The sequence below is a fragment of the Somniosus microcephalus genome, chromosome 8 (genome assembly GCF_052327205.1).
Source record: "Somniosus microcephalus isolate GS21.2 chromosome 8, FLI_Smic_1.0, whole genome shotgun sequence".
Lineage (NCBI taxonomy): Eukaryota > Metazoa > Chordata > Chondrichthyes > Squaliformes > Somniosidae > Somniosus > Somniosus microcephalus.
This window is the reverse complement of record NC_140994.1, coordinates 13,640,672-13,668,122: the sequence shown is the minus strand read 5'-3', so window position 1 is coordinate 13,668,122 and position 27,451 is coordinate 13,640,672. Positions and strand designations below refer to the sequence as shown.

General features: G+C 47.6%; 1 protein-coding gene across 1 annotated transcript in view; it reads left to right on the top strand.

Moving 5' to 3' along the window:
* The window catches only part of loxl4 (lysyl oxidase-like 4), a 168,545-nt gene extending 153,532 nt beyond the window's left edge, over positions 1-15,013 (top strand). Inside the window, exons 11-14 of the mRNA XM_085996117.1 lie at positions 815-930; positions 6,247-6,383; positions 11,581-11,692; positions 14,419-15,013. Coding sequence (XP_085852243.1) covers positions 815-930; positions 6,247-6,383; positions 11,581-11,692; positions 14,419-14,489 — 436 coding nt within the window. The 3' untranslated portion in view covers positions 14,490-15,013. The remainder of the gene's footprint in view (positions 1-814; positions 931-6,246; positions 6,384-11,580; positions 11,693-14,418) is intronic.
* The last annotated feature ends 12,438 nt before the right edge of the window (positions 15,014-27,451 follow it).

The following is a 27,451-nucleotide window of genomic DNA, read 5'->3' as shown; positions in this document are numbered from 1 at the left end:
CATTTTTGAAAAAATTAATTACATTTTCTAACGGGGCTAAAAATAAACTTACCTTTCTTTAAAGTATTTAAAAATAATAAACCTGTGGGAAAAATGTTACCTTGTTAAAAGCTGGCCTTGCGACTGCTTTTTAAATGTCTAACTTCTGGAGACTTACCCTCCCGGGAAAACCTGCAAAAAAAACGTAAGTTCGATGCGCACGCGCTGCCTCTCCTGCGCACGCGTTCGACTTCTGAACCCCTTCTTTCAGGGGAACGGAAGTGCCGGTTTCCCGCGCATGCGCAGTGCATGCAGGAAACCGGCACTTCCATTGGGCTTACGGGTGAGTACCCCGTGCGTACTCACCTGTGGAGACCCGAAGTTCTGGGACAGTGGAATTTCCCTCTTGGTTGGCTTTCTCTTTGTTCCTGGATTTCACCCTCTTTGACCTCCATTTGAGGCCAATCATTTGGGGGTCATCTTGCCCCAAACCTTTTTGTATCCCCCCCCCCCAAAAAAATGGCAATGCTTTAAGGGCAGCCAGCAGCAACCGGCCAGAGACCCGGTTCTCCCAGCAAATCATCTGCTAAACACGAGGAGCGCCCACCACAAATACCTCAAGGTCCACGCTGAGTTTGTGTGTTCTGCCCAACCCAACTATGTGTGAAAACTGAAAATGGAAACTCGAGAGAGAAAGAAACTTGGCTACGGGCAGAGATGGTCCTAGTTCCGAATAGGTGCCCACTGTAGAGGCCTGCAGTCGAAACCAAATTGTGTCATGCCCGTTTGTCCTTCCATGGAACTCAGAAGCTTATTCCCTTTCCTTTCATTGCAGACACTATCACAGCATGGAGATCTTCACGCACTATGACCTTTTGACCCTGAATGGCAGTAAGGTCGCAGAAGGACATAAAGCAAGCTTCTGTCTAGAAGACTCGGACTGTGAAAGAGGTATGTCTGGAGGAGGAGTAGGGATGGTGAGGGGGGCGGTGTGCGCTGATGGGTGTGATGTCTTGCTGTGCGGAGGGTTTAACAAAGCCGCACTCATTTTCAGTGGAAAATAAAGATTGAGAGGAGACATGGCCCATCATTTCAAAGTGATGAGAGATGTGGGTGTAAACAGTCTGTTTAACTTGGGCTGTGAGCTCGGAACTAGGCAAGCGGCGAGCCAGACGAGAAATTAGAAACTCTTTTTAACCCGAGGAGTCGTGGAACAGAGTAATCACAGCTGGTGCGTCGACTAACCTCCACAAAGGAGCTGGGGAAGATACCTGATTAGGAGCAAGTTATAGGGATAGGTATAAAGCGAGATGAACGGATGCCTGATGGGACACAGTGGGCCCAATTTTCACCCGATCAAATTGCCGTTAAAGGAGCGGTAACGGGGTGGGTAGACTTACCGCCCTGTTAACGGCAACTCCCCTGCAGGCGCCATTTTTAAAGGGGCCTTCTCATGGACGCCAGTCTGTTTCAAAATATTTTAAATATCCCAGGCTTTAAACTTGGGCTTGTGAGTGTGTTTTGCAGTTAACCCGCCAGGGGTTAATATTGACCGCCCGATGTCCACATTTATAATAGAGGCTGTCTCGGTAAACATGTTACACCCTCCCACCAGTGGCCAGGCTGCAGTGTCTCCACTGGCAGGAGGGTGTAACTGCAGCTGAATAAGTTTTACATAGGCAGCTATGGACCAGCCACATAAATACTGTGGCTATAAGAGCAGGTCAGAGGCTGGGTATTCTGCGGTGAGTGTCTCACCTCCTGACTCCCCACAGCCTTTCCGCCATCTACAAGGCACAGGTCAGGAGTGTGATGGAATACTCTCCACTTGCCTGGATGAGTGCGGCTCCAACAACACGCAAGAAGCTCGACACCATCCAGGACAAAGCAGCCCGCTTGATTGGCACCCCATCCACCACCTTAAACATTCACTCCCTCCACCACCGGCGTACCATGGCTGCAGTGTGTACCATCTACAAGGTGCACTGCAGCAACTCGCTAAGGCTTCCTCGACAGCACCTCCCAAACCTGCGACTTCTATCGCCTAGAAGGACAAGGGCAGCAGGCGCACGGGAACACCACCACCTCCGAGTTCCCCTCCAAGTCACACACCATCCTGACTTGGAAGTATATCGGCCGTTCCTTCATCGTCGCTGGGTCAAAATCCTGGCACTCCCTCCCTAACAGCACTGTGGGAGTACCTTCACCACACGGGACTGCAGCGGTTCAAGGCGGCGGCTCACCACCACCTTCTCGGGCAAATAGGGATGGGCAATAAATGCTGGCCTTGCCAGCGACGTCCACATCCTGTGAATGAATAAACGTGGACCTCACAATATACAATGGGAAGATAGTTCCAGGCTTTTTAGTACGCTATAAATAGGTCTTTTATTTTTGACCCCGATGGCTCAGTGAGTTTATGTGGTGAGTGGCTAGGACTTATTTGACACAAGGTTCCGGTTCGATCCCAGTCTTTGCCAACGAGGCTGATTTCAGTTGGGGGTGACAGTTCAGTTAGGTTGGCTGCCATTGACTTCTGTACCAGTGTTTTTTTTGGGAAGTGGAAATTGGTCAGGATTCCTTACTTTTGTTCACTGTCAGGAGTCTCACACAAATCAAGGCTACACGAGCAAGGTACAGGAGGATGATTGATTCTTGTACAACTGTCCCCCAGCATGAATCGAAGCCTCCTGAACAGGGATCAGGGCAAAAAAAAATATATATATATATAGTTTGGAAAGAAGTTCAGCCAACACAAAGATCCCTTCTTTCGAGTTATTTTGTTCTTGGAAAATAAAAACGATGTTGGAACAGCTTGAATAATAAACTAAGCTGTTGCAGCCATAGCAACGGTCTACTGAGTATTTGGGGGATTATCAATTACGTTGTTCTTAAAAGGAGATTGCAAGTCCATATGTGTTTTGTGTCAGAGATGGGGAGGTAGGGATTGCATGAGGAAATGGGAGCTGTCAGACTGAATATGATGACAGCGCTCTGGAACGTCCAGAGGATCTGAGTGCACCGTCTCTCCTGGGAAAAGTGGTTTCACGATGTGGAGGCAGCTTCCTGGGAAACAGGAGAGAAGTCCCCCCCACCCCCAATACACAAAATGTGCAAATCTAATCATTCCCAGAATAGCGCAGGGCTTCCTGAAGTCTCATGGAATAGGAATGGCCGGAAGGTTTTAACCCCCTGAATGTGGCCCACTCAAAGGTTCACGCATGTGCGGGTTTTTCCAATTTAACAGCCGGCTCACCGGCTGCACGGGCCCCCTGGAGCGCTGCGCAGCTTAAAGGGAACATTGCTCCTAAGATGATTCTGAATATCAAGAAAGGCCTCAGGACATCCCAAAGTGCTTTACAGCCAATGAAGTACTTTTGAAGTGTAGTCACTGTTGTAATGTAGGAAATGCGGCAGCCAATTTGCGCACAGCAAGGTCCCATGAACAGTAATGTGAGAATGGCTGGGCTAATCTGTTTTTAGCTGTTGGCTGAGGGATAATTATTGGCCAAGTCACCGGGGGGCACTCACACACTCTTCATCGAAATAGTGCCTTTTACGTCTAATGTAAAAAGACGTATGATTTGAGTATAAAACAAGGCTTTAATCAACTGTTTCAAAACCATGAGATTCTAGTTACATCACTAGTTCCTGGTTACAGAAACATCCTGAGCAAGCTGGGCCCACGCCCGAGTATTTATACTCCTTGGACGGCGCCGCCAGCTGGCCGCCCAGTGTTACTTCATGAGTCATGATAAGATTCATGACAACGTCTACCTGAAAGGGCAGACGGGGCTTTGGTTTAACGTCTCATCTGAAAGACGGCACCTCCCTCTGACAGTGCAGCACTCCCTCAGCACTGTACTGGGAGTACCAGCCTGGATTTCGTGCTCAAGTCTCTGGAGTGGGACTATGAACCCACGACCTTCATGACTTAAGAGGCGAGAGTGCTACCCAACTGAGCCGCTGGCTGACACAAGAATTAGGGCACGTGGAAAGAGCTGGCACAGACACGATGGGCTGCACTGTGCTGTAAGCCTCTGTGGTTGAGACTTCAAGAGACTCAACTGAAATTTTTCACACTTATGAAGTGGACAGACAAAAATTCGTACAGACATGATGTTCACTTTGGCAAAGTGCTCAAATATCAGGGAACACAAATTAAATATTAGGAATTTTGGAATAAGGGGGGGGGAAATAGTGTGTAGTTTTTTCACCAAAGTTGTGGAATACGCTACCAAGAAAGAGCACCGTAACAGTTTATATGAGCACGTTCAAGACATATTTCAACATGTTTCTGGAAAGTAAGGGGATTGAGGTATACGGTGAGAAAGCGGGTACGATGGGACTGAGCTGAAGGAATGGAGTTGACTGGACCGATGACGTTCTACTGATAACATTTCTGAGGTTCCGACAGCACAGGATGAAAGACGTTGTGGAATGTATTTGATTATGTGCCTCTATCCTGACAGCCTTCAATCTCACTCTTGGTCAGATAGGTTGGTTGCCAGGCTGAGAGTAATAACTGCGGAACCAGTTGTCCTTCTTCAGTACGATAGCAAAATACTGCGGATGCTGGAAATCCGAAATAACAGCAGAAAATGCTGGAAAAACTCAGCAGGCCAGGCAACATCCGTGGAGAGAGAAATAGAGTCAACGTTTCAGGTCGAAACCCTTCGTCAGGACTGAAAAAACACAGGAAATGAAACAGATTAAAAGTTCTTTCATCCCCATTTCCCAGCCCCCAAACTGACCTTTTAATCTGAGGAAGGATGTTCTTGATGGACAGCATTCCCGATTTGAAGTGATCGGCATAAACACGGTCCTCGTCAATCACAGCGTAAATGTGCGAGTCGTTATCTTCACAGAATCACAGAAACCCCACAGTGCAGATAGAGGCCATTTCGGCCCATCGAGCCTGCACCGACACATATCCCACCCGATCCCCGTAACCCCTACACCAACACATATCCCACCCTATCCCTGTAACCCCATGTATTTAATCCCCCTAACACTAAGGGTCAATTTATCATAGCCAATCAACCTAATCCGCACATCTTTGGACTGTGGGAGGAAACCGGAGCACCCTCCTCTTCTCAAACTTCTGCCGGCGTCCAGGGATTTGGACGGATTTCACTTTGCCAGTGCTGGGACTAGAGTCCTGGCAAATTGAATAACTAGGGCTGTAGAGAGGGCTTTAAACTAATTAATGGGGGAGGCCCCTGGGCTGTCGGACCGTGGAGCCGGCGACGGTGAGGTGGAGGCCGTGGCGACCGGAGGATGTGTTCGGCGAGTCGAGCGGAGGCAGCGCAGCGCATCGAGCAGCAGCAGCAGCCACGACGACTCGCAGTCCGACTGGGAGGGGGGGAGCCGGGAATGCTGGCCAGAGGGTGAGCGGGAGAAGCAGGCCACCACACGTGGAGCCGAGCCGGCAACAGTGAGGAGGAGGCCGCGGTGACGAGGAGGACGGAGCGGCTGAGGGTCATCGTGCTCCCACTGCCACTGGATGCCAAAGAATTGACTTTCTGAACACGGCGCTGTAAGAATAGCTGACGTGTCCCTACGGGGAGTAAGCATTCCATTGTACTAATTACATATGGCAAATAAAATTGAAGTGAATTGAATTGAATTGCCATGGAGGGAGTGCAGCGAAGATTCACCAGGCTGATACCTGGGATGGCAGGAATGATGTATGAGGAGAGATTGGGTTGATTGGGCTTATACTCGCTGGAGTTTAGAAGAATGAGAGGGGATCCCATTGAAACTTATAAAATTCTAACAGGACTAGACAGACTAGATGCAGGAAGGATGTTCCCGATGGTCGGGGAGTCCAGAACCAGGGGTCACAGTCTAAAGATAAGGGGTAAGCCATTTAGGACAGAATGAGGAGGAATTTCTTCACCCAGAGAGTGGTGAACCTGTGGAATTCTCTACCACAGAAGGCAGTTGAGGCCAATTCATTAAATATATTCAAGAAGGAGTTAGATATATTTCTTAAGGCTAAAGGGATCAAGGGGTATGGGGAGAAGGCAGGGACAGGGTACTGAATTTGGATGATCAGCCATGATCGCATTGAATGGTGGAGCAGGCTCGAGGGGCCGAATGGCCTACTCCTGCTCCTATCTTCTATGTTTCTATGAAACGTTGATTCTATTTCTCGCTCCACGGATGTTGCCTGGCCTGCTGAGTTTTTCCAGCATTTTCTGTTGTCCTTCTTTAGTGTTGATTGCCCAATTCATCACTTTCTCTCTTCAACCTCCCCCCTAGGCATTTACAAACGATATGCATGTGGCAACTTTGGGGAGCAAGGCATCGCCGTGGGTTGCTGGGACCTCTACCGCCATGACATTGACTGTCAGTGGATAGACGTCACGGATGTTAAACCAGGAAACTATGTCTTTCAGGTATGGAAATCCTGTGAATCTCTAACTTCTAATCGCCAGAGTATTGTACCCTCGTGGTAATGTTTCGTGTGTCTTTCTCTTTTAATAAGAACATACGAAATAGGAGCAGGAGTAGTGGTTATGTTACTGGACTAGTAATCCAGAGGCCTGGGCCGAGTTCAAATCTCACCACGGCAGCTGGGGAATTTAAATTCAATGAAATAAATCTGGAATTTAAAAAAAAGCTAGCATCAGTAATGGTGACCATGAAACTACCAGATTGTCATAAAAACCCATCTGGTTCACTAACGTCCTTCAGGGAAGGAAATCTGCCGTCCTCGCCCGGTCTGGCCTGTATGTGACCCCAGACCCACAGCAATATGGTTGACTCTTAACTGCCCTGTGAAACGGCCTAGCGAGCCACTCGGTTGTTCAAGGGCAATTAGGGATGGGCAATAAATGTTGGCCTTGCCAGCGACGCCCACATCCCTTGAACGAATAATAAAAAAAATATATGGCCCCTCGAGCCTGCTCCGCCATTCAGTAAGATCATGGCCGAGCTTCGACCGCAACTCCACTTTCCCGCCCGATCCCCATATCCCTCGATTTCCTTCATTCTTGAATATACTCAATGACTGAGCATCCCGCGCACCTCGCTGCCTCTCCCGTACAACCCGGGACCGGCTTTTTCAATGAAACTGTGAATGGGCCTTGCACCCAAAAAAAAATAAGAGGGAACATTGCCTCTGGAGTAGAATTCCAAAGATTCACAACCCTCTGAATGAAGAAATTTCTTCTCACCTCAGTCTTAAATGGCCGACCCCTTATCCTGAGACTATGACCCCTAGTTCTAGACTCTCCAGCCAGGGGAAACAACCTCTCAGCATCTACCCTGTCAATCCCCCTCAGAATCTTATATCATTTTGATCGACAGATCTCCTTGTGTTATAAAACGACATTGGTCTTGTCATCTCATTGAGACCTGATGTTTGGGGTCTCTGTCACTCCCTTGGGTGGGCCTATGTCCATCCTGGAGCAGCTATACTCATTGAAGTGAGAGGAAAAAAGCACTTTGATAAATCACTGGTTAGGCCTCAGCTGGAGTATTGTGTGCAAATGTGGGCACCGCACTTTACGAAGGCCGTCAAGGCCTTGGAGAGGGTGCAGAGGAGATTTACTAGAATGGTACCAGGGATGAGGGACTTCAGTTATGTGGAGAGACTGGAGAAACTGGGGTTGTTCTCCTTGGAGCAGAGCGGGTTAAGGGGAGATTTGATAGAGGTGTTCAAAATTATGAAGGGTTTTGATAGAGTAAATAAGGAGAAACTGTTTCCACTGGCAGGAGGGTCGGTAACCAGAGGACACATATTTAAGGTAATTGTCAAAAGAACCAGAGGGGGAGATGAGGATTTTATTTTATGTAGTGAGTTGTTGTGATCTGGAATGCGCTGCCTGAAAGGGCGGTGGAGGCAGATTCAATAGTAACTTTCAAAAGGGAAATGGGTAAATACTTGAAAAGGAAATTTTTTACAGGGCTACGGGGAAAGAGCAGAGGGGAGTGGGACTGATTGGAGAGCTCTTTTCAAAGAGCCGGCACAGGCGAGATGGGGCCAAATGGCCTCCTTCTGTGCTGTAAGGATTCTATGGTTAGCCTGGGTGGCAGATTCGGAGCAGCTGATCCTAGTGGGCAGTCAGCAGCATGTGGTTGGTAGGCAGCAGTGCGGCTTTCCAGCATCGCCCTGCTCTGGATCCTCTCCCAATCCAGCCTGCAATTTTGGCCAAATTTCAGTGAAAGGAGCCACTCCGGGATGCAGCCTTTCCCCAAAATGTTCCGTCATGGAGCTGTTGAGGAGGAAAGGCCTGAAATGGTGCATCTCAGTGAGGCAACAAATTCAATGGTATTTTAATAAATGTTCCTGTGTTGGAAAGTACTTTAAACAAACATTACCGTTCCTAAACTGCCATTCCTAAACTATTTTGCTATCGTATTACCGTTCCTAAACTGTCTTTCCACTTTAACAACAAATTATGTGACATGAATGAATCAGTCATTCATGAAAGGAAGATTTATGAAATAATACTGAGTGGCCTACGGGTGGCGCTGTCCAGGGAGAGTATAATACTCGGGCACGGGCCCAGCTTGCGCAGGACATTCTCAACAGGAACTAGTGAAGGACACAACTAGACCTCCAAGTTGTAAAACAGTTGATTAAAGCTTTGTTTAACGCTTAGACCAAGTGCCTAGTAGTTTTCTTACGTCATTATGTTTAGATAGCACCTTTAACTTATTAAATTGTGCACCGTTTTGGTCTCCTTACCTAAGGAAGGATATACTTGCCATAGATGGAGTACAACGAAGGTTCACCAGACTGGATCCTGGGATGGGGGGATTGTCCTATGAGGAGAGATTGAGTAGACTAGGCCTATATTCTCTAGAGTTTAGAAGAATGAGAGGTGATCTCATTGAAACATACAAAATTCTTACAGGGCTTGACAGGGTAGATGCAGGGAGGATGTTTCCCTTGGCTGGGGAGTCTAGAACCAGGGGTCACAGTCTCAGGATAAGGGGTCGGCCATTTAGGACTGAGGAGAAATTTCTTCACACAGAGGGTGGTGAATCTTTGGAATTCTCTACCCCAGAGGGCTGTGGAGGCTCAGTCATTGAGTATATTCAAGACAGAGAGCGATAGATTTTTGAATATTAAGGGGAATCAAGGGGATATGGGGATAGTGCTGGAAAGTGGGGTTGAGGTAGAAGATCAGCCTTGATCTTATTGAATGGCGGAGCAGGCTCGAGGGGCCGAATTGCCGACTCCTGCTCCTATTACTTATGTTCTTATGTCTCAATATATGCTTCACACTGGTGGAACAGTTGCTGAGCAGCAGTTGGAAGATTAGAAGGGGTGACTGAAGGCATGGTTCAGGAGATAGTTGTTTGAAAGGGCTTTCCAAGGTGGGGACAGAGGGATGGCAAGGGAGAGCGGCTAGAGTCGGAGACCCACAGGGTAGGGCCCAGATGGTGAAAGCTCTGCTGCCAGTGGTGGAATGGAGGAAGGAAGGAAAGTGAGGGCCATCGGGGTTGCAGAGGAAGATGGGGTGCGGAGGGAGTTGTAAACGAAGGACTTTGGATTCAATGTCTTATGCTAGAGGTTAGAACTATGAAGAAAGACTGAACAGACTGGGGCTCTTTTCTCTAGGAAAGAAAAGGCTGAAAGGTGACCTAATAGAGGTGTTTAAAATTATGAAAGGGTTTCGATAAGGTCCCGCATAAGAGATTAGCGTGTAAAGTTAAGGCACATGGGATTGGGGGCAAGGTATTGACTTGGATAGAGAACTGGTTGGCAGACAGAAAGCAAAGAGTTGGAATAAACGGCTCTTTTTCCGAGTGGCAGGCAGTGACTAGTGGGGTACCGCAGGGATCGGTCCTTGGACCCCAGCTATTCACAATATATATTCATGATCTAGACGAGGGAATTGGATGTAATATCTCCAAGTTTGCAGATGACACAAAGCTGGGTAGGCGTGTGTGCTGTGAGGAGGATGCCGAGAAACTCCAGTATGATTTGGACGGGTTGGGTGATTGGGCAGAAGCATGGCAGATGCAATATAACGTGGATAAATGTGAGGTTATCCACTTTGGTGTCAAAAACAGGGAGGCAGATTATTATCTGAATGGCAATAGATTGGGAGAAGAGGAAGTGCAAAGAGACCTGGGTGTCCTTGTGCACCAGTCGCTGAAGGTAAGCATGCAGGTGCAGCAGGCGGTTAAGAAGGCAAATGGTATGTTGGTCTTCGTAGCGAGAGGGTTCGAGTACAGGAACAAGGATGTCTTGCTGCAGTTGTACAGGGCCTTAGTGAGACCACACCTTGAGTATTGTGTGCAGTTTTGGTCGCCTTATCTGAGGAAGGATGTTCTTGCCATGGAGGGAGTGCAGCGAAGATTCACCAGACTGATACCTGGGATGGCAGGAATGACATCTGAGGAGAGATTGGGTCGATTGGGCTTATACTCGCTGGAGTTTAGAAGAATGAGAGGGGATCTCATTGAAACTTCTAAAATTCTAACAGGACTAGACAGACTAGATAAGGATGTTCCTGATGGTCGGGGAGTCCAGAACCAGGGGTCACAGTCTAAGGATAAGGGGTAAGCCATTTAGGACAGAGATGAGGAGGAATTTCTGCACCCAGAGAGTGGTGAAACTGTGGAATTCTCTACCACAGAAGGCAGTAGAGGCCAATTCATTAGATATATTCGAGAAGGAGTTAGATATATTTCTTAAGGCTAAAGGGATCAAGGGATATGGGGAGAAGGCGGGGACAAGGTACTGAATTTGGATGATCAGCCATGATCTCATTGAATGGCGGAGCAGGCTCGAGGGGCCGAATGGCCTACTCCTGCTCCTATCTTCGATGTTTCTATGTTAGGGTAGACGTAGAGAAGATGTTTCTACTTGTGGGGAAGACCAGAACTAGGGGCCATAAATATAGGATAGACGCTAATAAATCCAATAGGGAATTCAGGAGAAACTTCTTTACCCAGAGAATGGTGAGAACGTGGAACTCGCTACCACATGGAGTGGCTGAGGCGAACAGAATACATTTAAGGGGAAGCGAGATAAGTATACGAGGGAGAAAGGAATAGAAGGATATGCAGATAGGGTGAGATGAAGTAGGGTGGGAGGAAGCTCGTGTGGAGCATAAACATCGACCAGTTGGGCCAAATGGCCTGTTTCTGTGCTGTAAATTCTATGTAAATGAAGGATTTTGGATTCAATGTATTAGGAACTGGCAGCCAATGAAGATTGGCAAGGATAGGAGTGATAGGGAAGCAAGATGTAGCAGAGGATGGGAACCAGGTGGCAGGAACACATTGGGCGGTTCCATAGGGTGGAGCACAGGGACATGGTGAAGAGTGCATTGAAAAGTAGAGTCTGGAGCTAACGAGGGCTGAATGAGGATTTCAGCAGTGGTGGAGATAAGGCTGGAGGAAGGTGAAGATACAGAGGAATATCCCATATCTGGCACTGCCATACCTGCCCTGACCTAGCGACCCCGTTCAGGCCTCATCCAAATGGGGAGGACACTGTTAAGGCACTGGCTCTAAATGTTTCTGAAGTGCACGTACTGACTTCTCTCCCTTTCTAAGGACACGCATTAACTAACCTTTCGCTTCTCTCTGGAAAAGTTCTGAATTTTTGTCTCTCTCCTTCCCCCCCAGGTCCACATCAACCCCAACTATGAAGTGGCCGAGTCAGACTTCTCCAACAATATGATGAAATGCAGGTGTAGGTACGATGGCTTCCGTATCTGGATGTACGGTTGCCACTTAGGTACGTAGCCCTCCACCGGAGACGGAGTCTCAAATAACTGCTGCTGTCACTGAATGTGTCCACGTGGGGTTACCTAGATTCAGTCCAGTACATTCTGAATTTCTCAATCCAGATTAGAATAGTTAAAGACTGTTTGGAAATCCAGACTTTAGGTCGAACCTGGATGGTTCTTTTATAAGAATATAAACATGCAGAATTATTTCACTACATCAGTATCCTTTTGAAAATAGAATCACAAAGAATATATAACCAGAAAGAAGTCATTTGGCTCAACCAGTCTCTGCTGGTGTTTATACTCCACAGGAGTCTCCTCCCACTCCATCTACCTCATCTCAGCCGTTCAGCGTATCTCTCTAGTCCCTTTTCTCTCATGTACTCGTCAAGTTTCCTTTTGAAAGCATCTAAGCTATTTGCTTCAACCACTTCCTGTGGTAGCATTCTAACCACTCTCTGAACAAAGACATTTCTCCTTATTTCCCTGTTGGATTTATTAGTAACTGTCTTGTATTTATGGCCACTAGTTTTGGATTCTTCCACATGTGGAAACATTCTCTGTATCCCTAGATACCTTTGCTCTTAAAGCAAATAGGGGCTGTCTTTCAGATGAGACACTAAACCGAGGTAAAAACAGAAAATGCTGGAGACACTCAGCAGGTCAGGCATTATCTGTGAAGAGAGAAACAGAGTTAACGTTTCAGGTCGATGACCTTTCGTCATTAAACCAAGGCCCCGTCTGCCCTCTCAGGTGGAAGGAAGAGATCCCACGGCCACTATTTCGAAGAACAACAGGGGAGTTCTCCCCGGTGTCCTGGGGCCAGTATTTATCCCTCAATCAACATCACTAAAAACAGATTATCTGGTCATTATCACATTGCTGTCTGTGGGAGCTTGCTGTGCGCAAATTGGCTGCCGCGTTTCCTACTTTACAACACTTCAAAAAGTACTTCATTGACTGTGAAGTTCTTTGGGACATCCTGAGGGCGAGAAAGGTGCTATATAAATGCAAGTTCTTTCTTTGTTGTGCCACCATACAGTAAGGCTGACCATATATATCACAGACCGCTTTGAGCAGAGGCAGCTCTGTAACATGCCGGCCATCTTGTGGAGTCTGCCCCACTTAAGTTGCCGGGCAGATTCCGTAGCACCAGGAATTAGTTTGAGGACTGCAGTTCAAAGTTTGGTCTCCTAATCTGCTCAAGTCTCATGGAGTGGGACTTGAACCCACGACCTTCTGGCATCAGAGGTGAGGGCGCTACCCACTGAGCCACGGCTGACACCTGAAGGCCCGTTGCCTTCCCCCCTCCGCCAGCGTGTGGAGCCAGTGATGGGAAGGCTGCAGTTCCAGGGGCCAATGCAGATGTGCCGGGTGCTCAGCCTGTCAGTGGATAGGAGAAAGTGCAGCGTCGCTTCGACTTGCTGAGTCCAGAGATGTTTCACGAGAAGAAGGCCCTTCAGGCCATTTGATCTCGTCCTTCCAGATTATCAACCCTACCATCTTTCATTTACAGCTTCACAGCTTGCTGCTGTGACCTGAGCTCCCTCAGAGAATCTAAAGATAATTATTTCCAATAATCCGGTGTAGTATTCTATATCTGTAACTCGACTGACTAAATCTCACTCTGATTGCAGTTGCAGTAAATCGCTGAATGCTGACTGATTAATAGTAAATGGGTTTATGCTGATCTATGAGATAAGGGAGCTGTTTTTAACTTCCAGCCGCCCACTTCTTGCCTGAAAAATGGGCATCAAAGGAAAGACTTGCATTTTTATAGTGTTTTTCACAATTGAGATTTAGTCAGAACGACTCAAAACACTTTACAGCCAATGAAGTACTTTTTGAAGTGTAGTCGCTGTTGCAATGTAGGAAACACGGCAGCCAATTTGCGCACAGCAAGCTCCCACAGACAGCAATGTGATAATGACCAGATAATCTGCTTTTTCAGCGATGTTGGTTGAGGAATAAATATTGGCCCAGGAGACCGGGGAGAACTCCCCACCCTGCTCTTCTTCGAAATAATGTCGCGGGATCTTTTCCGTCCACCTGAGAGCAGACGGGGGCCTCGGTTTAACGTCTCATCTGAAAGACGGCACCTCCGACAGTGCAGCGCTCCCTCAGCACTGCGCTGGGAGTGTCAGCCTAGATTTTGTGCTCAAGTCTCTGGAGTGGGGCTGAACCCACAACCTTCTGACTTGAAGCGAGAGTGCTGCCCACTGAGCCGCGGCCGACACCCCTTGATGCCAACTGCTCCCCTTCTTTGCTGCAAAGAGGTCTAATGACAGTTAAAAGCAGCCCCAAAATTACCTGAATTAAGGACTACAAAAAGGTTTTGTGATGCCATCATTTCAGAATAATACTTTTACAGGAAGCTATTACAAAAGGAAAATAGGAACAGGAGGCGGCCATTCAGCCCCTCAAGTCTGTTCCACCATTCAATTAGATCATGGCTGATCTGCATCTTAACTCCATTGACCAGCCTTAGTTCCATATCCCCTAAAACTCTTGCCTAACAAAAATCTCTCGATCTCAGTTTTGAAATTTTCAATTGACCCCCAGCCTCAACAGCTTTTTGGGGGAGAAACTAGCAGATTTCCACTAACCCTTTGTGTGAAGAAGTGCTTCCTGACATCACCCCCTGAACGGCCTGGCTCTGATTTTATGCCATGACTCTATTGAGGGAGGTGGGGCTCCTTAACTCCCTTCTTATCTGATCGGTTTGCCCTTTCAGGTGATGCCTTCAGCACTGCTATTGAGGAACAATTTGAACATCAGGTTGCCTTGTCCAACAATATATCCTAACAGGAGAGACGCCACGCCGCTCACGACGCCAGACAATACCTCGGACCTCCTGCCGGCTCTGGATTTGTGCCTCGTCCCCTTCAGAACTAGGCTGCCATTTTGGACTATCACGTGACTCAACTGCGGAAAGCGCTTCCAAAGCCAGCAACTGAATGGGACTCGGGGGGGAGGGGGGGGGTACAATCTGATCTTGCACTAGGAACTTGTGGTCATGTCCCAATAGAAATGATTAAATTCCTTGGGGGTAATTTTAACTTTCAGCACCGGGCGATAGCGAATCAGATGCTCATTTCACCCCTCATCCGAATAGTCTGCCCATTTTTTTGCCCGGTGGGTAAAGTTAATATTAACCCCGCTGTGTGTGTGGTTTACTTTTTTTCCTTTGTTTTTAAATTTTGTCCAAATCGGATATCATAACCTCAATACTTGCACATTTAATTATTTGAGGATATTTTTTAAAAGATCTATGTATATATATATATATATATATATAAATATATAAATAATAAACAAAAGGGAATGTATGTGGTGTTCCAGTTATAATATCCTTTCTATTGGGCTTTCGTTCTTCTTCGCTGGGTTCGGTGCTATGTTGCAGTCTAATGGAGAGTGACTGCTGCAACTGTTAAATGTCACCCGGCTAACTTCAACAGAAGCCACAGGACGAATGGAATTAAAGCAATGGTAATACAGTCCCCACCGCTTAGAACGGGCGCATTTTGTGCGAGTGCGATTTGCCCGCTATCCGCGATGGCCGGTAGAGCGTGCTGGCGCCATTACAGTACAGTACTCCACTCTAATGTTCCTTGTGTGTGTCGACCTATCGCCCTGTTGTTGGCACCGCCACTCCGACCTGCAGCTTGATCTAAACGGCAGACAGTCAGTACAAAAACTGTAATCCCACACGATAGCAAAATACTGCGGATGCTGGAAATCTGAAATAACAACAGAAAACACTGGAAAAACTCAGCAGGCCAGGCAACATCCGTGGAGAGAGAAACAGAGTTAACGTTTCAGGTCGAAGACCCTTCTACAGAACCCTATAGTTCTGTACAGAGTTCCCCTGTACAGTTCTACAGAGTTCTGTAGAAGGGTTTCGACCTGAAACGTTAACTCTGTTTCTCTCTCCACAGATGTTGCCTGGCCTGCTGAGTTTTTCCAGCATTTTCTGTTGTTATTTCTGTAATCCTACACCACTTGGAGGGGATTAGAGGGGTTTATCTACACAAATGGCAACTGAATATCGACTGTGTTATTTGCTTTTGTTTTTTCTTGCATTCAGTGAACCTTAACGAGGTGTGAATTAGTGAGTAATTGCCACTGTTTCTGCCCCAATGCACGGGGCTCTTAAGATGCTATAACCGCAACTTTGAAATTGGCGTTAATTACATAGAATATACGACACAGAAACAGGCCATTTGGCCCAACCAGTCCATGCAGACGTTTATGCTCCACTCGAGCATCCTCCTGTCTTTCCTTGTCTAAATCTATCAGCATAACCCTCTGTTCCCTTCTCCCTCATGTGCTTGTCTAGCCTCCCCTTAAATGCATCTATACTATTCGCTTCAACCACTCCCTGTGGTAGCGAGTTCCATATTCTCACCACTCTCTGGGTAAAGAAGTTTCTCCTGAATTCCCCATTGGATTTCTTGGTGACTATCTTATATTGATGGCCTCTAGTTATGCTCTTCCCCACAAGTGGAAACCTTCTCTCTGTGTCCACTCTATCAAAACCTTTCATAATTTTAAAGCCCTCTATTAGGTCACCCCTCAGCCTTTTTTTTTGCAAGAGAAAAGAGACCCAGCCTGTTCATCGTTTCCTGATAGGTATACCCTCACATTTCTGGTATCATCCTTGTAAATCTTCTCTGCACCCTCTCCAGTGCCTCTATATCCTTTTTATAATATGGCGACCAGAACTGTACGCAGTACTCCAAGTGTGGTCTAACCAAGGTTCAATACTGGTTTAGCATAACTTCCCTACTTTTCAATTCTATCCCTCTAGAAATAAACCCTAGTGCTTCGTTTGCTTGTTTTAATGGCCTTGCTAACTAACCTGTGTCGCAACTTTTAGTGATTTGGGTATTTGTTCCTCTACCCCACCTAGACTCGCACCCTCCAAGTAATGTGACCTCCCTATTCTTCCTACCAAAATGTAATACTTCACAAATGGATAATATCGCTTTTGGCAGATATAAACAACTGCCCGTTTTAAACATGAACGATTTAAGTGGTGGGGACTGTAGTGAATGGGTTAATGTGGCCATATTAAATTGCTCTCTCTGCTATTTTAACAAAGGTTAGTTAGCGCCCTTGTTTAAAATAATGGACGGCGGAATTTTATAGAAGCGCGTTGGGGTAGATTTACATCCTCGTTGCCTGGGAGCTGATCTGATGAGGTGGATTGCACCCCATTTATACCAACACCCCCCGCCGACATTCATTCTACGGAGGCAGGTTCTGTAAAGGGCGGGCGATGCGCCTCACTGGATTACTGCCCAGGCCCTGAAGACGAAAGTCTTGCCCCGTTACTTCTTTCGGCCGTAATACCGTCCAGTGTATGCTCACCCCATAAGGTGTCAACTATATCCAAACCCAAATCAAATTCTCCATTGAGTGGGCTGTGGCCATTTTGGGCCTCATTTAAGTCTTGCCCGCCAGCTGTACGTCTTGTGTGAGCATCTGGCTGTCGGCTCCACGCCAGCGCAGTATCGGGCGATTACGACACCGCGCCGACACGTTGGTAGGTCCTGCGGTGGCGGGCGGGGTTGGGGGGGGGCGGAGGGGTGAAGTGAACCCGGGACAGCAGTATTTCCGTGGAGCCATCTTCCCCCCTACTCCTCCTGGCTGAACAAATATATAACCCACGTGTCACCAAAAATTGCCCTCGGGGTCCGAACCACATCCTAATCTTGAACAATCAAGGAGCCTACCGCCTGAAAAGGGGGAGGGGGGAAGATGCACGCTCTGGCCCCCGGCTGCCCAAGGGAAGGTACCCACACCTGGAGTGACAGTGTTCACGGAACGCTACATCTACCGACCCCATTCCGTGGCCATTAAAGACAGAACTTGCATTTATACAGCGCCACTCATGACCTCAGGACGTCCCAAAGCGCTTTACAGCCAATGAAGTACTTCTTGAAGTGTAGTCGCTGTTGTAAATGTAGGAATTAATTAACACCGACTTGTCCGGGTGATAATCGGTCCCATTGCCTCTCGGTAGCCAGGCTTTACAGGATAGCGCGCAGGCTTACCGTGGCACTACATCTGGGAACTTTGCACCATAACAAGGAAGGAATCAAGGGATATGGGGATCGGGTGAGAAAGTGGAGTTGAGGTCGATGATCAGCCATGATCTTATTGAATGGTGGAGCAGGCTCGAGGGGCCGAATGGCCGACTCCTGCTCCTAATTCTTATGAAAAGCACCATCTGTTTAAAAAAAAAACTAGTGGCATTCTAATACGTTAAACTGCAAAATATCAAGAGCAATGTAATAAATACCTAGAACTTACCAGTAGCGCTTGGCAAAGATCCCATCGCTGTCTGGCAAAGCACCAGAGAGTCTCCCTGGAGATTACTGAACAAAGCGATGACGTGTGAAGGGTCTGAATGCTGCACTCCTGTGTAAAACTATGGATCTTTTATTTTTAAATTGAGACGCTGAGGTGAAGGGCAAAATGCAGAGTGCGAGGTTGAAAAGAGCAGGACAGAGCAGATACATTTAGCATTAATGTTGCCGTGCTTGCCTTTTAAATGTCGGTGGATTTTAGGAGGAATGCAAGACTGGGGGAGGTGAAGCATTCCACAGTTTCGATATCCTGGGAAAGAATGAGAATAACAGATGAAGGGTTGAGGAAGGGAAGGAGGAAGGGAGGGAAGGAAGGGAATGAGTGGGAAAGGAGGGAGGGAGGAAGGGAAGGAGAGTGGGGAAGGAAGGAAGGGAAGGATGGGAGGGAATGAGAGTGGGAAAGGAGGGAAGGAAGGGAAGGAGGGCGAGAAGGAACGGAGGGAAGGATGGGAGGGAAGGAAGGGAATGAGAGTGGAAAAGGAGGGAGGGAGGACGGGAGGAAGGAAAGGAGGGGGGGGGTAGGAATTCTATGATTCTATATACTGCAAGATTCCCAAGGTGCCCAGTGAGATGGAATTGGAGCTGGACTTTCAGAACGAGCTCTTCACGTTAGTTTGGAGAAGTCAGCTAACCTGAAAATGTTCACATGCAGGGGCTCTACCCTGTAAAAGTAGCGAGATCATTACATGATTAAAGACTGTTGTGATAGAATCGCTGTGCAGCAACAGTCGACAGGGAACGATTTCAGTACAATTGTAAGAATTCGGAGACTGTAATGCGCATTATAAAGTTTTCGGCCACTTCCTTCCACAACTTCTTGGCGATAAGTTATTCAGTAACGTGTATATTTATATCTGTTTACTATTGCAGTGGTCACACAGCTGTATAGGTGTGGCCAGGACCATGGACTCCTGTGATAAAGACCTCTCCGTACAATCCCAGAACTTGGCTGGCATTTCTTTATTCAAATCTATTTTTTGAAAAGGAGGTTTTAACATTTAAGAAAGTGGACTGCACTGTGAGGGAGGGAAGGAAAGGACAGATGGATGGAGTGATCAATGGATTTGTAACAAATTAAGCTGTGGTGGTCGATTCACGGGGTATGGTAGCATGGTGGTTATGTTACTGGACTAGTAATCCAGAGACATGAGTTCACAAACCCACCACGGCAGCTGGGAATTTAAATTCAATTCAATAAATCTGCAATAAAAAAGCTAGTGTCAGTAATGTTGACCATGAAACTACTGGATTGTCATAAAAACCCATCTGGTTCACTAATGCCCTTTAGGGAAGGAAATCTGCCGTCCTTACCCAGTCTGGCCTATATGTGACTCCAGACCCACAGCAATGTGGTTGACTCTTAACTGCCCTGTGCCACTCAGTTGTATTCAAGAAGGCGGCTCACCACCAACTTCTCGAGGGCAATTAGGGATGAGCAATAAATGCTGGCCTTGCCAGCGACGCCCACATCCCGTGAATGAATTAAAAAATCAGCAGTATAGGGCATTATGGCACTGTCGGCAGCGCCTTCTGACCACATGTCCCACGTAAAAACCTCATCACATTTCTCCAGAGACCAGGTAACCCTTAAAATCTTCCGATTAGGCACTTTACAGCCTTCCGGACTCAATATTGAGTTCAACAATTTCAGATCATAACCTCGGCCCCCATTACATTTTTACTTATTTTTTATCCACACCTTTGTTTTGGCCCTTTTTCCCCCCTCCCTTTTTTTCTTTTCCACATGGCAGCTGTCTCCCATTCTGCCAGCGCATTTCACACCTAATCTAGAGCCGTCTTTTGTCTCCACTAGTCCTATCACCATCTCGTCTGGTTTTGAATACCTCTTAATGTCTCTTCACTTTTGTTCTCTCCCAGCCTGGCTTTCAGTCTTGACAAAGGGTTTGACCTGAAACGTTGACTCTATTTTCTCTCCACGGATGTTGCCTGGCCTGCTGAGTTTTGGATGGGTTAGTTGATTGCTGCAGCATCGTAAGGACTTACTTAAACTTACAGGGTGCTGATCCGGATAGACAGCATTCCTTTAGAGTCCAAAAATCTATCGATCTCAGCTTTGAATATACTCAACGACTGAGCATTCACAGCCCTCTGGGGTAGAGAATTCTACAGATCACAACCCTCTGAGCGAAGAAATTTCTCCTCATCTCAGTCTTAAATGGCCTACCCCCTATCCTGAGACTATGCCCCCTAGTTCTAGACTCTCCAGCCAGGGGAAACAACCTCTCATCATCTACTCTGTCAATTCCCTTCAGAATCTCAAGTTTCAATGAGATCATCTCTCATTCTTCTAAACTCCAGAGAGTATAGGCCCATTCTACTCAATGGGGGAAAAATTGAGTCGCGCCCCCTTTGGGGCGCTAACTTCGCTGGAACGCTACTTTTAGCGCCCTGAAAAAATTAGCGCCCCCCCGCTGCCAAAATTCATCGATAGCGCTCCAAGAGGGAAGTGGCGCTACTGGAAGCACCCCGCCTCCCTCTTGGGGCGCTGCGAGGGAATATTGCGGCGCTGCGGCACGTCGCACGCGGTACTGCAGGCCCTCCTCCCCTTCTTAAAGGGGAGGGGCCTTGCGCAACGTGACCCGGGGCCCAGCTGGGCCACCAGGGATCGGAGTGCCGGCAAAAGAGCCCAGCACTCAAGAGAAGTGCCGGACTCACGGAACGCAGCCGGCACTCCACGGGGTGGCTGCTCAGGAGGCCGGGGATGGCAACGGGGGCAGGTGCTGGCAGGCGGCCAGCAACAAAAATGGCCGCCCAGGCACCTCGTCTTTAATTAGCGCCGCCCCGGCCGCAGGTAGGCTCCCCTGACCCCGTCGGACATAGCGTCCAGCAGTAAGTCAGGGGGAGCTACCGAAGATCGTGGCTGGGACGCTGCGCACGGCGATGACGTCATCGCTGGCGGCGCAGCGCCACTAATGGTTACTGCCGCTGCTAACCTCCCGCTGAATTTCGCGGGAGGCGTTGGCGGCGGCGCCGCACCCGGGCGCTAGTTGCTTTGTTCCCCGTTGGCACCCACTTAGGTCGCTAACAGGAGGTGCAAAGCAACCGAATTATTCCCCCAATCTCTCCTCATAGAACAGCCCTCTCATCCCAGGAACCTTCATTGCACCCCCTCTAAGGCAAGTATATCTTTCCTTAGGTACGGAGGCCAAAACTGTACACAGTACTCCAGGTGTGGTCTCACCAAAGCCCTGTACAATTGCAGTTAGACTTGCTTACTCTTGTCCTCCAACCCCCTTGCAATAAAGGCCAACATACCATTTGCCTTCCTAATTGCTTGCTGTACCTGCGTGCTGACTCTCGTGTACGAGGACAGCTAAATCACTCTGAACACCGACATTTAATAGTTTGTCCCCATAACCCATTGGGTAGGGTCCCCGCCCCTGATCGTTATCCCGTGACCTCTGCTGGCGGGGACAAGATCAGACTCGGCTGTGATGGCCCGCACGGTCGATAAGGCACCATCTAAGCTCACACTTGGAAGTGCGGCCACCCGACTGAGGTGCCAGTCAGCTGGCTGGCACATGTGGAACTGTGCCCCAGAAAAAGTTAAATTCCTACCTCCCCACCCCCTCAATTTCTGAATGGTTTGCATTCCCACCGTTTTTTGTTCCAGTTCTGTGGATGTGCTTTTGATTGTAATCCACCTTTTTTCTGGCTATTTTTGTGATTCCGCAAGTAATAGATGTGGTCATTATGGCAACAGTGCTCTGCATGTATTCCATTTAAGCCTATGGAGCTATACTATCGACGGTCTTCACAGCGTAGGAACATAAGTCGTGAACGGTTTCTGGAGCCACTGTGCATTAACTGCCAGGCGCTAAATTACTTGAAAAGGACACAAGATTATAAAGCAGTGGGTCACTGCGAGGAAATCAGCATGCCAAACAATAACTGTTTCCTCCTTGAAGGAGCAGAGCAAGGGATTTGTTGCCAGAAGTGATTTGCTAGCGATCAGGTCCCAGTTAGACATCCTCCGGGACCCTTTATGCAAAAGACGCGATACTTGGGGACGGGGAAAGGGGCAGGGGAATGGGATTAAGCAGATGGCTTATTACAAAATTGTGAGGGGCATAGATAGGGTAGATAGAAAGGAACTTTTCCCCTTAGTAGAGGGGTCAATAACCAGGGGGCATAGTTTCAAGGTAAGGGGCAGGAGGTTCAGAGGGGATTTGAGGAAAAACTTTTTCACCCAGAGGGTGGTTGGAATCTGGAACTCACTGCCTGAAAGGGTGGTAGAGGCAGGAACCCTCACAACATTCAAGAAGCATTAGGATGAGCACTTGAAACGCCAAAGCATACAAGGCTACGGACCAAGTGCTGGAAAATGGGATTTAGACGGGGCTTGATGGCTGGTGTGGACACGATGGGCCGAAGGGCCTCTTTCTGTGCTGTATAACTCTATGGGCTCGATTTTCCAAGCCCCGTGGAGGCGGGTTTGGAGGCGGGAAAATTACAAAATCAGGGGGCAGGAACCCATCCTGCCTCCGTGCCAATGTCCCAGGAGGCGAGGACCTGACCAGTGCTGGGAACCGCCTCCCTGAGGCGGGAAGGAGATTAGTGCCAATTAACTGCCTGTTAACAGGTAGTTAACAGGCAGTTTTTTGCCTAATCCCTATTTTTATTCCTGAAGTGTGGGCTTCCCGACGGCTCCAAACCACGCCAAGTTAGTGAGGCGGGCCATCGGTCTGCAGGGGTTGGAGGGGTCGAGATGTCCGTTGTGCAGGTGAGTGATAGGTGCATGTGTGCAGAGGTAAGTGTGTGAGGTGAGTGTAAAGTGTTTTAATAAGTTTTACTTACCTTTACTTTCTCCTGCAGGCTTCCTTCCTTCAGTTCTCGGGAGTCCCTCAGCTCACCGGCACAGAAAGCAGAATGGCCGCTGAACTGTCAAAAGCTGCAGCCTCTGCTTTCTGGTCTGGAGAGCTCGCCAACTGAGTCTGAGTAGAAGGACTCAAGTTAGAAGACAGATTGTCAGTGTTTGACAGCTTCACAGAGCTGTCAAACGCTGATTTTTCATCTGTCAAAAGCTCTTGACAGATGAAATGTCAATCGCTGACGTCACCAATAACCAGGTGTCCCTTAATTGGCCTGCTGAGCCCGCTGGGCGGGCGTAACAAGGTCAATCAAGGGAAAATAGCGTGGGTTGGCCACAAGTCGATGGAGGCGGGACTACAACCCAAAAAATGGGAGTCCTGCCTCCAAAAGCTCCCCATTGACAAAATCGAGCCCTATGACTCTATGGCTCTGTCAGACAGCCAGGCATAGGCACAATGGGCCAAATGGCCTCCATTTGGGATTCGTTAGTCAGCTCTCACACTGTGCCAAGCCTAATGCAACCACCCACACACTGGCCCGCTCCACTCCCTGGCTCAGCGAGCGGCTAGCTGACCATCCTACCAGGAGGAGGCCATTCAGCCCCTCGAGCCTGTTCTGCCATTGAATTAGATCACGGCTGATTTGTATCTTAAGTTCATTTATCCACCTTGGTTCCATATCCCTTAATAGCCTTACCCAACAAAAATCTATCGATCTCAGCTTTGAAATTTTCAATTGACCCCGCAACCACAAGAGCTTTTCAGGGGAGAGAGTTCCAGATTTCCACGACCCTTTGTGTGAAGAAGTGCTTCCTGACATCACTCCTGAACGGCCTGGCTCTAATTTTAAGGTTATGCCCCCTTGTTCTGGACTCCGACCCCCCACCAGAGGAAATAGTTTCTATCAACCCGATCAAATCCTTTAATCATCTTAAACACCTCAATTAGATCACCGCTTAATCTACATTCACAGGAATACAAGCCTAGTCTATGCAACATGTCCTCATAATTTAAGCCTTTTAGTCCCGGTATCATTCTGGTGAATCTGCAGTGCTCCCCCTTCCAGTGTAGCTCTAATACTGGCCATGAGGGAGGTAGAAGAGAGCAATAATTGTCGTTCTGATGCTCGGACAGACTGACCTTCCCTGAAATGCACACAAATCACAACATCCTAATTTACCTGGTCTTCTATCCAATTGAACCTTGGTGCTGCTCTGGTCTCTGAGCCATGGTCAGCCCTTCACCCCTCACCAATCTTCCTCTCTTTTTTTGGTGTGCGGTTCCCCTCTTAAATTCCGTATGTGCGGTATCTTTTCCAGCGGCTGGTGAGCGGCCTGCGCGGGACCTCCCGATTGGTGCGCGGCCGTGCACCTTAGGCGGAACATTGCCTCTCACCTGTCTCAATTTAAAAAAAGCACCATCAAGGGAACTACATCACCCTTATTTGCTGGCTGGAATCTCATCAATAAAATAGTAATTGTGAGGCACCTCAGATGGTGCAGCTTCTAAAATATTGGGCGAGCACAAGGGAATGTGACTTACTGAAAGGAGTAAGGTACACCTGAAGCTTCTGTAAATAAAAACGATCAACATATTGAACAAATTACCAGTGCCGGTGGATGAAAACAAAACTAAGAGCTTTAAAAGAAATAAGACAGGTCCCTGGCATCTGAATGGATTCACAGTTTAAAAAAAAAGAATGACAGGTAATTTCCGGAAAGGGGAGAACTATGGCGATTGATGGTCCATCTCCCGACTAAAAGGTGTTAGTAATTTTTAACACTGATAGCAGGTACGAGGGAAAATAAACATTTCAAAATTGAATTAGGAACATAGGGACAGGACAGCCCCTCAAGTCTGTTCCGCTATTCAATTAGATCACAGCCGATCTGTACCTCAACTCCATATCCCTTAATAGCCTTGCCGAACAAAAATCAATCTCAGTTTTGAATTTTTCAATTGACCCCCAGCCTCAGCAGCTTTTTGGGGGGAGAGAGTTCCAGATTTCCACGACCCTGTGTGTGGAGAAGTGCTTCCTGGCATCATCCCTGAACGGCCTGGCTCTAATTTTAAAGTTATGCCCCCCCTTGTTCCGGACTCCCCCTACCAGAGGAAATAGTTTCTCTCTTCTCCATCAACTCCTTTAATCATCTTAAACACCGCAATTCGATCGCTAGTAGCTAAACAAGCACTTTCACATTTTTTAATGTATTAAATTTTTGTTCTGGTTAAAGAATTAGCTCTCAATTTCTGGCGTAGTGAGATGGCGAAGCTCCAGCTGTTTATAATACTGTCATTCCAGCATGTATATTGCGTCCTTGTGTTGAAAGCTCTCAAAGCACTTCACACAATAAGTTACACCAAAGTTCAGTGTGTAGTGGGTAACTGATACCTACAGGCTTAGTACACACTCGACAGTATATTCACTATCGATTATTACATTTACAAAAATGATAGGGTGGAATTTTCTGTGGGGGCGTAAACAGAAAGTTACATCTGAAATGACCTCCATTCATGCACCCATTTTGCTGATGTTTATTTCCATCCAAATTTCCTGCCAATCTCATGAACATACGTCAGAATGTAAAAAATGGGCGTGAATCAACAACTTGCATTTATATGGCGCCATTCACGACCACAGGTCGTCCCAAAGCGCTCTACAGTCAATGAAGTACTTTTCAAGTGTAGTCACTGTTGTAATGTAGGAAACACGGCAGCCAATTTGCGCACAGCAAGCTCCCACAGACAGCAATGTGATAATGACCAGATCATCTGTTTTTTCAGGTGATGTTGGTTGAGGGATAAACATTGACCAGGACACCGGGGAGAACTCCCCTGCTCTTCTTCGAAATAGTGCCACACGATCTTTTATGTCCACCTGAGAGAGCAGACGAGGCCTTAAGTTTAACGTCTCATCTGAAAGACAGCACCTCAGACAGTGCAGCGCTCCCTCAGCACTGCACTGGAGCATCAGCCTAGATTTTTGTGCTCAAGTCTCTGGAGTGGGGCTTGAACCCACAACCTTCTGACTCGGAGGCGAGGGTGCCACCCACTGAGCCATGGGTTTAAGCAGTAAAGTGCCCCAATGCGTTTCACAGGAGTATAATCAGACAACATTTGACACAGAGCCACATAAAGGACAGGTGACCAAAAGTTTGGTTAAAGAGGAAGGGTTTAACAAGCGACTTAAAGGAGGAGAGAGGTAGAGAGGCGGAGAGGTTCAGGGAGGGGAGTCCAGAACTTAGAGCCTAGACAGCTCAGGCAAGGCTGCCAATGGAGGGGTGAAGGAAATCAGAGAGGCACAAGAGGTCAGATTTGCACTGCCAGGCACCATCTCAGATTCTTTTACCTGGGGTGGAATTAGATAACGGTGTGAGGGAGTGGGACTAACTGGATAGCTCCATCAGCTCTATTAGGGTTTTAAAGGAAGTCGGTGAGCACATTGCAGATGCCCAAACTATAATCTTCCAAAGTTCTCTCGATTCAGGAACCGTTCCTTTAGATTGGAAAATTGCGCATGTCACTCCGCTATTTAAGAAAGTTGAGAGAGGGAATCCAGGGAATTATAGACCAGTTAGCCTAACCTCTGTGGTTGGGAAATTGCTGGAGTCTATAATTAAGGATAGGGTGACTGAACACCTCAAAAATTTCCAGTTGATCAGAGAGAGCCAGCATGGATTTGTGAAAGGTAGTTCATGCCTGACAAACCTGATTGAATTTTTTGAAGAGGTGGCTAAAGTAGTGGACAGGGGAATGTTGATGGATGTTAATTATATGGACTTCCAGAAGGCATTTGATAACGTCCCACATAAGAGACCGTTAACTAAGGTAGAAGCCCATGGAATTGAGGGCAAATTATTGACCTGGTTAGGAAATCGGCTGAGCGGCAGGAGACAGAGAGTAGGGATAGTGGGCAGGTACTCAAATTGGCAGGAGGTGACTAGTGGTATCCCACAGGGATCTGTGTTGGGGCCTCAACTATTCACAATATTTATTAATGACTTAGATGATTGCATAGGAAGTCATATATCCAAATTTGCCGATGACACAAAGATAGATGACATAGTAGGCAGTGTAGATGAAAGCATAAAATTACAGAGGGATATCAACAGATTAAGTGAATGGGCAAAACTGTGGTAAATGGATTTCAATGTAGACAAATGTGAGGTCATCCACTTTGGATCTAAAAAGGAGAGAACAGGGGACTTTCTAAATGGTGAAAAGCTAAAAACAGCGGAGGTCCAGAGACTCGGGGGGGTCCAGGTACATAGACCATTAAAATGTCATGAACAGGTACAGAAAATAATTTAAAAAGGCTCATGCAATGCTGGCCTTTACATCTAGAGGACTGGAATACAAGGGGGTAGAAGTTATGCTGCAGCTATACAAAACCCCGGTTAGACCACACCTGGAGCAGTGAGCAGGGCTGGGCACCACACCTTAGGAAGGATTTTTTAAATTCGTTCCTGGGATGTGGGCGTCGCTGGCAAGGCCAGCATTTATTGCCCATCCCTAAATGCCCTTGACAGAAGGTGGTGGTGAGCCGCCGCCTTGAGCCGCT